The sequence below is a fragment of the Ceratotherium simum genome, chromosome 17 (assembly GCF_057802395.1).
Source record: "Ceratotherium simum simum isolate JZ-2026a chromosome 17, ASM5780239v1, whole genome shotgun sequence".
NCBI lineage: Eukaryota > Metazoa > Chordata > Mammalia > Perissodactyla > Rhinocerotidae > Ceratotherium > Ceratotherium simum.
The window spans coordinates 50,680,066-50,693,712 of NC_141916.1; the positions used below are offsets into that span (position 1 = coordinate 50,680,066).

The 13,647-nt window shown below is 32.8% G+C and overlaps 1 protein-coding gene across 2 annotated transcripts in view; it reads left to right on the top strand.

Moving 5' to 3' along the window:
- LOC101405540 (NKG2-A/NKG2-B type II integral membrane protein-like) overlaps positions 1-13,647 on the top strand; it is a 65,028-nt gene that overhangs the window by 17,054 nt on the left and 34,327 nt on the right. Inside the window, exons 1-3 of one of the 2 annotated variants that reach the window (XM_087442765.1) lie at positions 11,842-11,992; positions 12,504-12,602; positions 13,099-13,152. In XM_087442765.1, coding sequence (XP_087298891.1) covers positions 11,923-11,992; positions 12,504-12,602; positions 13,099-13,152 — 223 coding nt within the window. In that variant the 5' untranslated portion in view covers positions 11,842-11,922. Of the gene's footprint in view, positions 1-11,841; positions 11,993-12,503; positions 12,603-13,098; positions 13,153-13,647 lie in introns of those variants that run through there. The other variant, XM_087442766.1, reaches the window with a different exon arrangement.

Below are 13,647 nucleotides of genomic sequence, written 5' to 3' on the forward strand. Positions count from 1 at the left end.
TTCTTTACAGTATGAATGACTATTTAAAGCAAAAATTATAACATTGTCTTCCAGTGTTTACAGTTCATATAACACGTAATACAAATGACAAGTATACCATAATGGATAGGAGAGGTGATAAACCTGCATGATATAAAATGTCTTAAGTTGTAAACAATTAATTCTAACCAGACTGTGAAAAGTTGAGTGCATGCTATAATCTTTAGAACAACCATGAAAATTCTAATGCAAACAGAGATAGCCTAGAAGCCAATATACCAGTTGAGATGGAATTCTGAAAAATATTCAAGTAATCCCAAAGAAGGCAGGACCAGAGGGCACAAAGATAAAACAAACTATAAATCCAGAAGTATTTAGTTTTGGAACTAACACTTATAGGATATAAAATAATTAAGGAAAAATTTCATCTGCCTCAAATTCTTATTCTATTTATTCCTCACCATAAAAATTGTGTTGCCTGGATTAAGTTAGTATTCCTTCGGCAAATTCAATTTAGGTTCTGTCCTCTGAAGTAGATGTAGTGTTTTCCAGACCACAAAGAAATGGATTTAAAAGTCTCATGTTACTTATTTTTAAAACTTCAAATATGTATTAGCACATAAAGAATTATTAAAACACTAGTTTCAGGGCCAACCTCGTGGCCGAGTGATTAAAGATCCACGCGCTCCACTTGGGTCGCCAGGGTTTGTGCGTTTGTATTCCCAGGTTCGGACCTACTCCACTTATCAGCCATGTTGTAGAGGCATCCTGCATACAAAGTAGAGGAAGGTTGGCACAGATATTAGCTCAGGGCTAATCTTCCTCAAGCAAAAAAAAAGAAAACAAGAGGAAGATTGGAAACAGATGTTGGCTCAGGGTGAATGTTCCTCACCAAAAAAGAAAATCCAGGGGGCCGGCCCTGTGGGCTAGCGGTTAGGTGCGAGCTCTGCTGCTGGCAGCCCGGGTTCGGATCCCGGGCACGCACAGACGCACTGCTTATCAGGCCATGCTGTGGCGACATCCCATATAAAGTGGAGGAAGATGGGCATGGATGTTAGCTCAGGGCCAGTCTTCCTCAGCAAAAAGAGGAGGATTGGCATGGAAGTTAGCTCAGGGCTGATCTTCCTCACAAAAAAAAAAAAAAGATAACCCCAAAAAACCCCACCAAACATTATTCTCTCTTCCACGTCATCATCATCATCTTCAGAATAAAACAAAATTCCCTACCCTTAGAGTTTATCATAGCCAAAATTATTTTCTCGTAGCCTAAGGATCATTATTGGCAAAGATAACTGCAGACCTAATGATAACAGAACAAAGGAGATGCCCTGACATTTCCTGGGTGACTGCTTTTTTAAAATACTAATTGTTCACTTTAATTGACATATAAGGTAAGTAAATATGACAGTTAAATACGATGGTATGCTTCTATATCAGAAATAAAAATAAACATCTAGTATTATCTTCTCTTATATATGTTGTTTTTATTTCAAAGTTTAGAAATGTAAAAGGTTTTCAACTTAATTTACCAGGTCTTACTTGAAGTACTTTACTTTTAGATTCAAAATCCATGAATTTTTCTGCTCCTTGGATCTCTGTGTGTCTTGAACTCTAATAGAACATGGAGTGTGGGTCATTTCCAGTAACATAACTTCTACATTCTCTCTGAATTGGCAATTTCAGTCTTATCTGACACTGGCTGCTATGATTGCCTTTGGATATGGAAATATTTAGGTCTAAGAAATCTGTGTCCTAGCGAAGATTTTCGTATCTCTTTCACAATTGTTGTAACTGGAAAAGTCATGTTTACCATATTCGTAAACTGAAACCACTGCTGACACTTGTAATGAGTCTAGAGACATGATTAGGCATGATAACTCCTCCATGTCTTCCTGATGTTGTCTTTTCAGAGCTTTTGAATTGTCTAGTCTTTGCTAGCATTTATTTCTGAGATATCCATATATACATATATGTAAATATAATTATTTATTATATATCGTTATCCTTTACATATATTTATTTCTGAGATATTTATATGCATATTTTTCTCTTTTGTTATATTCTTCTAGTGTTTTATTTATTCCACTTGCCCACTCAATTTCAGCAGGCTAGCTGAACTTGTAAACATTAAATTCAATTTAATGGCTGTGGTATATTGATGTTCCTGGTGAGAGGATTACATATCTTCACCATGTTGAATTCAAATTGAACACCTCTGAGCTGAAATACTGAGAGGCAGTTCCTGGTTTTCTGTATCTTTTCTCTCTCTGACACAAGGTTCAGTGATGTTCCAGCTAGAGGCTACTCCGTAAAACTTTGTCCAGGAGTCAAGGTGATGTGGGTAAGGGGTTCTATGGCGTAAGTAAGAAACAAAGCTCTCTTGCTGTAGATATAAATGTTTGTGGATGTAAGCTTCAATGTATGGGGATTATTAGTTACTGCAGGATGCCCTCACCTATCTTGACTGATATAATGGTTTTGAGTGCTTTATTTGCTTTTTCTTTCCATTTGATTCCTGGCCAAGACAATGGTGTTTCTCTAATTGGCTTTCTCAATAACTCTCTAAGCAGTAGTTTTTACTTTACTGTAATATCCTCTCTCTCTATATATATATATGTATATGTATATACACACATATACATATATGTGTATGCACCTTTCCCCAGAGAACCTCCATATGCTTTTTAGAGACAAAGGCATAGCTATGCTAGGAGAACATTACAATACAGGCCCTTTTTGGCTATTTGAAAACAACAACAGAAAATTAATTAACAAATAAATTATTTCATTTAAAAATGTTACTCCTTTATTGGATCAAGATGAACAGATTTAGCTTATATGACTACTTCACTTCCTGTGGCAAATCCATTGAAATCATCGGAAAAAATACTTATAAAATAACCAACTCTTACCAGAACATGAAAACAATATAAAATAAATACAAAAAAAAATTTTCAAAATTACTTGACATGATAAAACAAATACAATGGGATTCATGGAAAATTAAATTAAATTTTAAAGTAAATTAAATTAAATTATAAATGAAAATTAAATTATAAATTAAGTCATTTAAAGGCAAATATAGCAAATAAAACGGGAATGAGAGATACAAGATCAGCTTACAGGTAACAGGTAATAGTAGTAGATGGATTTTTTGGACCATTGTCAGGGCAAGAAATATATTCTGGAATGTGATTTTTGGCATAGGAGATACAGGATTGTATGCTAACTGTGATGAAGAGAGCAGTGTACCACCCGTTATGACACCTGCAGGAGGTATGGAAATCCCAGATGTCAGAATATAAGATATCCACATACCCTGTCCAGCTACAAGGTTCCTCCCATAATTTCAATATTGCCAGAGATAAGCTTCTTTGCATATTATCTGAATTACTTAACAATTTAATAGAAATACTATTTTATGATAGAAACACATTGCTCAAATTTGAAGTATCAGTTATCAATATGAATAGACAAATAAGAATCACCAAACTTTTGAGGAGGAAATCATCAACTAAAAGAGCAGGAGAAGAAGTCTAAACAGGAAATTAATTGATCAAAGACAAGATTTCCAAACAAAAGTAATCAGACTTCCTGAAATGATCTTGGGAAAATGATGTTTTTTGTGTATATAGTTAAATCTCTCTTCATCTCAACAGCTACCACTCTGGTATAAAATAACAACTAGAACAAGCAACATGGTAAGGACTGAAGAGTTTGAATCTGAAGCCCTTTTCCCTTCAGAGACATTCAGCGTAAATAACAAATAGAGAAATAAGAATCAAGGCACGAGGGATGGGGAATCTCCTTTAACCCATCAGGAAGAGTGATATTTTGTGATGACTGAGGGAAAAATATAAACATGAAACTATAAATATACAATAAAACTATGATATATAGATAAAAATATAAATAGAAAACTTCTAGAGATATTGTCAATACAGGCTGCATAGGATTAGGAAGCCACAATTCAAAATTGAAAGTCATGCAAAAAAAAACAAAAGGAGAGAGAGCGGTACCGAATGATGTAATTCTTCAATATAGATTATAAAGTATAGATATTTAAAATGAATAAAATATAAGAGATAGAGAAATGAATACATTAAAAAAGAAGTTGGTGTCTGAGATTTGTGTGATGGGAAGCAGCCAGAGTAATCTGGAAAAATCAAGAATAGCAATTCTAGAAATTAATACAAAATCATTTAAAAGAAAATCAGTGGAGGGATTGAAGAACAAGATTAGAAACATTTAGGGAGAAAGTAAGTGAATTGAAAGAAGAATTGAAGAAAAGAGAAACTGTAGAAAATATAAAAGATACTAAGACACGAAGGATAATTTTCCAGGATCAAAAGATAGGGAAAAAGAGGAGAAATAATATTAGAGGAGACCACAATTGACTGTATTCAGGATTGATAATGCATATGATATTCAGATTCAATTAACCACTATCAGAAAAAATACATTTAATAAACATCTGGCTTCATCGCAGTAAAACAATTTCAAATTCCTGTCCTATTTTTTTTAATTTATCACGTCAGATGTTTGCCTCAATAGCGCACAAACTATTCCTTATTATGTAAATCCGTTAATAAATTCTCATCTTACTTGAATTCGCATCGGCATTAGACACATTGGTTCACTCGTGCCTCGTGGAAAACTTTTCTTCACTTGGCACCCAGGGCAGTACATTTTCTTGGTTTTTACTCATATCTCATCGCTATGCTTTTCAGTCTTGCTTGCTGTTTCACCTTGAACTTAACGTTTGAGCACCATAGGGCTCAGTCCTTGGACTTCTTTTTACATCTACATTAATTTCCCTGGTGATATTATCAGTCTCTTTATTTTAAGCACCACATACAAGCTGAATTGCCCAATTTTATACTTTCCAGCCCAAATCTCACCATTTAACTCGGGACTTAGATATTTGAGATCCTATTCAACAACTTCACTTGTATGTTTAACAGATAATTCATATTTGACATGTCCAATTGGAAAACAAACTCCCGATTTCTCTGTCTTACATCTACTACGTGTATAATCTTTCTCGACTCATTTAATGGAAACACAATGTTTCCAGTTTCTCAAAGCGAAAATCATGCTTCATCCTTATTTCTCTCCTACTTTCTCAGGACACATTTTACATGAGAGAGTCTTGCTAACACTAACTTCAAAATATGCTGGAATCCAATCACTTCTCACAGTTTCCACTGTTTAGCACCATTATCTCTTGCCTGAATTATTTTAAGGGTCTCCTTATTTCTGACCTTACACTGTATTTCATTTCCGCAGCCAAATTGACACTATTAAAATATAGTTAGATCATGTTACTCATCTGTTCAAACCTAGGAGTGCCTCTCCATGCTTCTCCATGAAGAAGCTAAAGCCTTCCAAAAGCCTGGACGATCTGAGCCCTGTTACCTCTAGCACCTTATCCTCTAATACAGTGTTTCTCAACCTTTTTTTCATTATTGTCCTAAACCCACTAAGAAGCCTTTACAGACATGTTTTCTTAGCCCATTCCCATGAAAATTCAAAACTGCAAATACACTACACCTCTCTTTATGTACTTTATATATATGTGTGTGATTTATACATAAAATGAGTAAGATTTTTTTCACTATCCTCAAGAATCCATTTTTGTCCCCTTGTCTGTGATGTCACCTCTGTCGAGAATGCATGCTGTAACACTATTCACTTCACTCACTCTGCTCCAGCTGTATCAGCCTCCTTGCTGATCCTCAGACACGTCAGGCATGCTTCTTCAATAGGAAATTCTATTAGTTATTTGCTCTATTAAAAATGTCCATCTCCATTTATCTGCATTGCTAGTTTCCTCACCTACTTCATGTCTTTGTCCTAATATTACTTCCTCAATGAATCCCACTTGAATTGCAGTTCCCTCTCATAGATCGCTCTCCCAATTTCTGTTGCTCTGTTCAAAAGTTTTCATGTAACATCACCTTCTAACATACTGTATATTTTAATTTTTTTGTGTGTTTAAAACAAAAAAAATATTTATTCTATCACAGTTCTGGAAGCCAGAACTCTGAAATCAAGTGTCAATAGGCCTATCCTCACTCTGAAAACTCTAGAGGAGACTCTGTTTCACGCCTTTCTCTTAGCTGTTGATGTAGCCCCCAGTCCTTGACATCCTTTGGTTTATAGACATATTACTGAAATCTCTGTCTCTGTCATCACATGGTGTTCTCCCTGTGTTTCTGTCTCTGTGTCCAAATTCCCTCTTCCCATAGAGTGTTTTAAGTAAGACCCCACCCTACACCAGTGTGACCTCGTCTCAACTTGTTTACATCTGCAAAGACTCTATTTTCAAATAAAGTCACATTCACAGGCTCTGGGTGGACATTAATTTGGTGAGGAGAGGGAGTGTGACACTATTCAGTAAAGTGTGAAAACCAGAAAATGACTAAAAATACCAGGTCAATGTCCAAATCCTTTATCTGAGTGTCATTGTAACTAGAAATACTATTTGGTTTGGTGTTTGTGAAAACTTGATTCCAACATGTGTATATTAAAGGTTGTCAGAGTGATGTGAAGGCTCTCAGAAAAGAGGGGAAAATGTCCTGGGCATAAAAATCAGAAGCAACAGTTCACCTGGTATTCACCTCCCCATGGCATTTCAAATCTTTAAACATGCTTAACACTTTAAAATATAACAACCAAAAACCCAAATATAGTAGTTTTAGTAGATAGTAATAATTATTTTAGAATAATTACCTCATACATATGTACATAGATATCACATTTTGTATGACACAAATTTCTGAATTTTATTAACGTTGTATGTTTTATTCTTTCTATACATTAAATTCTTCCATTATTTTAGGGGTCAGTAAGACAGAGTATATAAAATTCGAATGACACAGACCAGTATAAGAGTATAGCAAAAGATGGATAGTAATAGATACCAGTTAACCAGAATTTCTTCCATAAAGGCGTTGGAAAATCCACAAGATATGGATCTGACGGGGTAAAATTATTGGATCTCATCTGCATAGAAATTATCTGGCTGTTTTATGGTTACTACAAAAGAGTGGCATGTGAATTTCCTTAACCAGACTGTGATTTCCTTAGTCTGAGTAAATTTCAGCTTAGAAATTGTCAAAATTTTAATTTGTTTTATAGACAAATCATATATAATACATAATATATCTCATTTTTCTAAGAATTAGATTTACAATTTATGTCATTTACAGGGTTTCTTTCATTACCTGCTGAAGCTGCTCATCCATTCTTTTCATAATTTATTCATAACAGTCATCACTTGTCAATGATAGAATTTGTTTAAAAGTTACTTTTATTTATTTATTTATTTTTGATACAACTTTATTTTTTTTTTATTTTTTGTTTATTGCAGTAACATTGGTTTATACATTGTATAAATTTTAGGTGTACATTATTGTACTTCTATTTCTGCATAGATTACATCATGTTCACCACCCAAATATTAATTACAACCCATCACCACACACATGTGCTAAATTATCCCTTTCGCCCTCCTCCCTCCCCCCTTCCCCTCTGGTAACCACCAATCCAATCTCTGTCTCTATGTGTTTGTTTGTTGTTGTTATTATCTTCTACTTAATGAGTGATATCATACAGTGTTTGATCTTCTCCCTCTGACTTATTTCACTTTGCACACTAACCCCACCAGAAGCAGAGAGACCAGACCAAATGGTCATTTTTTGCCTATTTGTGCTTCAGAGTTTAGAAGGCCATGTTTACATTATCCTATAACATTTATTGATTCTGACAGCTTAGGGATAAAGTAAAAAGGAAGAGGAGAGAAAAAATAACTAGAAAAAGAGTGGCAAAAAACCATGATGAGTAAACATGATACCTGAGGCTACATAATTTTCTTTTTAGTGAATATTGCCCATGTAACTCATTTTAGACTATTTACGCAACTAGGCCAATTGGTTAAAAAGTAAACACATCAATCAGATTATTTCTCTCTCCAATGATGTAGTGGAAATAACATCCTTGATGCCAAACACATTTCTTCACTTATTAGTTTAAAAAATTAAAAAGTTACAACATGAAAATCAAGCTTGTAACTCTAAATAATTCAGCCTTTTTGTCTCAAAAATAGGAAAACTTCTGCTAACCTTTTGTCCTAATGAACAAGCATGTCATTCACTTAGGGAAAGTTGTTTGGGTTAGCTTTTTTTGTTCTTTTGTGCTGATAAATAACAGGTTTTTAAGACCCCATACTTTAATCACATAATTTTCTGACCTCAATGTTACTCCCATAATAAGTAATGGAATCATTTGTAAGGCTTTAAAAAGTTGCACTTAAAGAATGAGGTAAAACATATAGAATTTTCTTCTAGAGCTTTTGTATTCAGCAGGATTGCATAACAATTGGATTCTTTCACCTTGTTTTTGAGTGAGAACATTTAAGTTCTACTCTCTTAGTAAATTTCAACTATAAGCAATACAGTTTATTGACTATGGTCACCATGTTATACACTAGATCCACAAAACTTATTCATCTTATAATTGAAAATTTGTATGCTTTTACCAACCTCTCCCTATTTTCTCCACCCCTCAGTCCCTGGCAACCAGTTTTCTGCTCTTTCTGAGTTTGAATTTTTTTTCTTTTTGTGTTTTAGAGTCCTCGTGTAAATGATACCATGCAGTATTTGTCTTTCTGTGTCTACCATCTTCACTTCACATAATGCCCTCTAGATTCATCCTTGTCACAAATGACAAGATTTCTTTTTTCTTATGACTGAATAATAATCCATTGTATACATAAACCACATTTTCTTTGTCCATTTATCCAATGATAGTCACTTAGGTTGTTTCCATAGCTAAGTTATTGTGACTCATGCTGCAATGAACATGAGAGTACAGATATCACTTCGAGATAGTGGTGTCATTTCCTTTGGATATACACCCAGAAGTGGGATTGCTGGATCATATGGTACTTCCATTTTTAATTTCCTTAGGAATTATAGATAAACGTTGCCTCTTTTCTTGATACAAGAAGAGGAATGATAAAACCAATTCCATTTGATACAAACTAGATCATTTAGATTTAATGTTTTATTTCTTTTGATGTTCATGTGTCATTTAACATGTTTTTTAAAAGTCCATTTTTTCAGCCATCCCCATTTTTTGGTTAGTGAAAATTTTCAAAAATTACCTTTATTTTGCCCCTACATAGTTAGACTTGGGCTTTTGTCATTAACAAAAAGTATTCCCATTAAAATACAGACAACTAGTTATCATTTGAGGCTGAATCATGAATAATATAATGAGTAGTAATTTAACATTTCAATCTCTGGCATGGTGATATAGTTCAATATTGTTTAATGTGATATCTTTCCCAGAGATATTTATTTTTATCAGGGGAGATCTAAATAACTTATTTTTGAGTAATAAAATTGAATGTGGGTATTTTAAGAACTATGGCAGAGAAACTGAGAAAAAAAAGTTTAGGAATTGATGATCGTTGTGACACGTACAATAAAGTTGAAAATATAGCAATTCTTCAGAATAATTAGTGACAAATATCATTAAATATCTATTGTTAATAGGATTATGATTTTAGAGTTTTTTCAGTTATAATAGAAATGACATAATGAGAGTATAAGGAAAAGAGTATGAAATCACAAAATTTAGCAATCTTTTCTAAAAGTGGAACTTAAACATCTAAGATACTCTCAACAAGGCCTAAATTTTCAGTGTTTGTGATTGAGATAGAAGCAGATTAATTGCATGGGTAAAGTCTGTCCCCTGATATCTTTTAGAATATGAAAACAATGTCTCAGAGGCACTTGACAATGGGCAAACTAAATGAGACACTACAAGCTCAAAGTCTCCTGTATTCTGGGGTGTGTGAGGAGATCAACTGTCTTCAAAATAGCCCGAGTGTAAGAATTTCCTGTTCAAACTATAAGCGACACATTGATGAGAAATCTACTTTGTCCACTATTGTTTCACTCTGAACCTTCACAGGGCAGTCTGTGAAGACCACAGATATTGTTTGCTTACAAGAATAACCTAGTCTCCCACTAGAGGATGCACAACTCTGGCCAACAGAAGGTATGTGACACTACTCTCCTGTCCCTCTACTAGACAATCTCCTTTAGTGGGAGATTACAAATGCTGGAGATAATGCAATAATTAATATACAATCTAATCAAAAAGAATTTTGATATCTTTATCTGAATATCTCAGGGTTAAAAACAAGCATAAAATATGAAATATGTTGGAGGATTTCTTAAATATTCAAATTCTTGTCTGTGGAGAATTAGTCAAGTGTATACAGACATGCATATTTTATTTGTAAATCAATATAGTTTCAAGTGAAATCCCCTAAGGATCATGACCATAAACAATTAATTTTGTATGTTGTAATCCATATAGATATTATTTTATATATTATTTTATAAGTAGCCCTGCCTTTAAAAATTGATTCTTAAAATGCACTCATCCAATCATGAAGGTGAAATGTAATCCCCCATACATTTACTTAGAAAAAATAAAAGTCGTTTGATTTTTAATAAAAATCAGAATGATGTAATTTCCACAAAATGCTAATTTAAACTTAATTATCAACAATCAAAAGACTTAAAAAATTGAAGTGCATAGCACACTGATAAAGAGACTCCTGTCTAATGAATTGTTATATTGTCTAACTGATATAGTTCAGAAAAAATAAATTGGTAAATGTGTTAAAATAATAATTAAAATAACTAACATTTTATTGAAAGCTTATAAATGACGGATTTGAGTGTTAAGTGTTTTACATGCATTATAGCATACATTTTTTTATTCCCATTTTTAGGTTAGAAAACTAGGTTGCTAGACACTAAGTAACTTTTTAATGATCACATATTGTAAGTTTCAAAACCAGAATTAATTCCAAATCTTACTGACTACAGAGCCCATTGACTGAATTATTAAATTACATTATCTCATTTGTTACAATTGTTTACACAACTAAAGCTACTCTTACCAACTTTGACAGCTATAGGATCTTTCTAGAAGTTTGCACAAATTGTGTTCTTCCATAAATGACCTACACTTTATTTACAGTTTATGGCTTCATATTTTAGCTGATAAATCAATTGAAAATTAGTTGTGCAAAATAATTGCTTTTTAACTTATTTTTATGTTGTTTTGTTCTCATTATTTCTTAGGTTTGGATAATTTAGTGTGTCATGTCAAAGTTTTCAACATATAAAATATTTCTTTAAAATTTTAACGATTCCTTAAAAATGCGCAATCATTCAAAATAAAATACCATTTGATAACATACTCATCCACTTTTTTTTTTTAATTTTTTGTTTATTGCAGTAACATTGGTTTATAACATTGTGCAAATTTCAGGTGTACATCATTATACTTCTATTTCTGCATAGATTACATCATGTTCACCACCCCAATACTAATTACAAGTAATTTAGTACAGAAAACTATGTATGCTAACACTACTCTTCCCCCAATTTTATGACACTAAATCTTTAACCACTAGTGGATTTAAAAATCATCATGAAAATTGGTGCATCATTTTTTTTCCAATATAGCATTTTAAATTAACACAGTTATTCTAACATTCTTAAAATGTTTCTGTGGAATCTGACTTTAAATTAATAAGGATATTATTATTCATGGACTTCTTTATTCCTCACTCATTATTGCTTTTCATTACTCCAACCAATAACATTGCGTCAAATGTAGAATATCATTTTAAAAATTATCTATCTAAACTATTCTATCGTGAAACACTTATTTAAAACTCTAAGGAAATTAGAACCAGACTTTTACACTATTCAACTGCAAAACGAGTACTATTACCTCACACTCCACCCATTTGACGATACTAGGATCTTGTCACTACATACAGCATCTATTAACTACTTAAGTACAGTTATCATAGAGCACAGTCCCTGTCATTACTCAGCTGCAGAGATGAATAACCAAAGAGAAATCTCTTCAGAACTGAATGTGATTAAGGACTCAAGGAGACAGCAAATGAAAGGTAAAGACACTAAAGTTCCATTTCAGTAACTGAACAGGAAATAACTTATGTGGAATTAAACCTTCAAAATGCTTCTCAAGACCTTCAAAGGAATGAGAAGAATGACCTCTGCAAAAGTAAAACATTTAATAGACAAACAGTGTAACTGTTTAGGATGTGCAGCTGGGATGCAGAGGTATGGTGAAAGCATAGGGAATAAGCTCACATATTTTTTATCTGTGAGGATCATAGCTTGAAGTTGAAATACAGTATTCTAATATGAAATCTGAGGACTAATTTTATTCAGGCATTGTTGTAATTTGTAGTCTTTGACCAACAACTCACGGAGGATCATATTTACTGAAAACGCAATAATATATTCTGAGAGTAAGATTACAATGGTAGATATGGGTTTGGGATCTAAGTTTTTATATACGCGATTCCCTGTGCATGTGGGTTCTCTTATATGCAAACTCTCTAAACAATTGTCTCCATCTCTGCTGTCTCAATGTTTCCATTTTTCTCCGTGCAGATTTTCCATCACCTCCAGAGAAGCTCATTGCTGGGATCCTGGGAATCATCTGCCTTGTCTTGATGTACATTGTAGTAAAAATGATACTCTTTAGTCCCTGTAAGTAAATTTTGAAAGATTATAAGACAACTTTTCACTTTAATGATTGTCAGTGCCTCTATAAATTTCATAATATTGTGGGATAGAACTCTCATTTTAATGTATGCATTTAGACCAAATGTGGAATGATTATCCTGAATTAGTCAAATTATAAATAACAGAATGATTGAAGAGAGTATTATACATACATATACAGATATATATTCTGATTTCATAGCTCAAATACATGCTTTAGGAGACTGAACAATCTTATTGAGAAATATAAATTAATTATTGAGATTGGTTAAACCAAATATTGTAACACATGGTGAAGTTTGTCCTTTAGGTTGGAAATATTTTCCCCCAATCTTCATTACTTTATTATTTTTTTGGTAAAATCATATTTTTCCAGATTATTCTAATTCTAAACAATACATCAAATTTCAAAGAAACTAAAATTATTATGATTTATATAGATCAATATTAATTTTTATAATAATTACTTTACTATTTCTAGCTACTGTAACCCTGGGGCAGAACAATTCATCCCTGATAAGAAGGAGCCAGAAAGGTATATAATTATTTTCAAATTTCTAATATTAATATAGTTTTTATTTTGTCTCTATCTTATGCTAGTTAAAAATGATAATAGATTTTAGAGGGGGAAATGAATTACAAAATCGGGTACCAAATGTTCATAAAAAACGATTATAGTAGAGTATTCCTTCTTATGCAACAATATGAAGAAATATTCATTTACAATCTTCATACCCATTGTTGCCAATTGGCTCAAATTTTCTACTGATAAGAGATAACATTACTATTCTAAAAAAGTGGTTTTGTTCTTTGAATTTCAGGAGATATGTAGAGTGAATATTTTCGTTTGCGCATTTGCTTTATATGAACATATAAATTAGGGGATGAAAGGCTGACCCTTCTCTGTAAGTCTGTGTGTGAGTGTGTTTTGTTTTATATGTACCAACCTGGGAAGGCACATAGATAAGCTACGGACATATATGTTTATACCTATGCAAATATGTAAGTTAATTTTCATTTTTTAAAATTC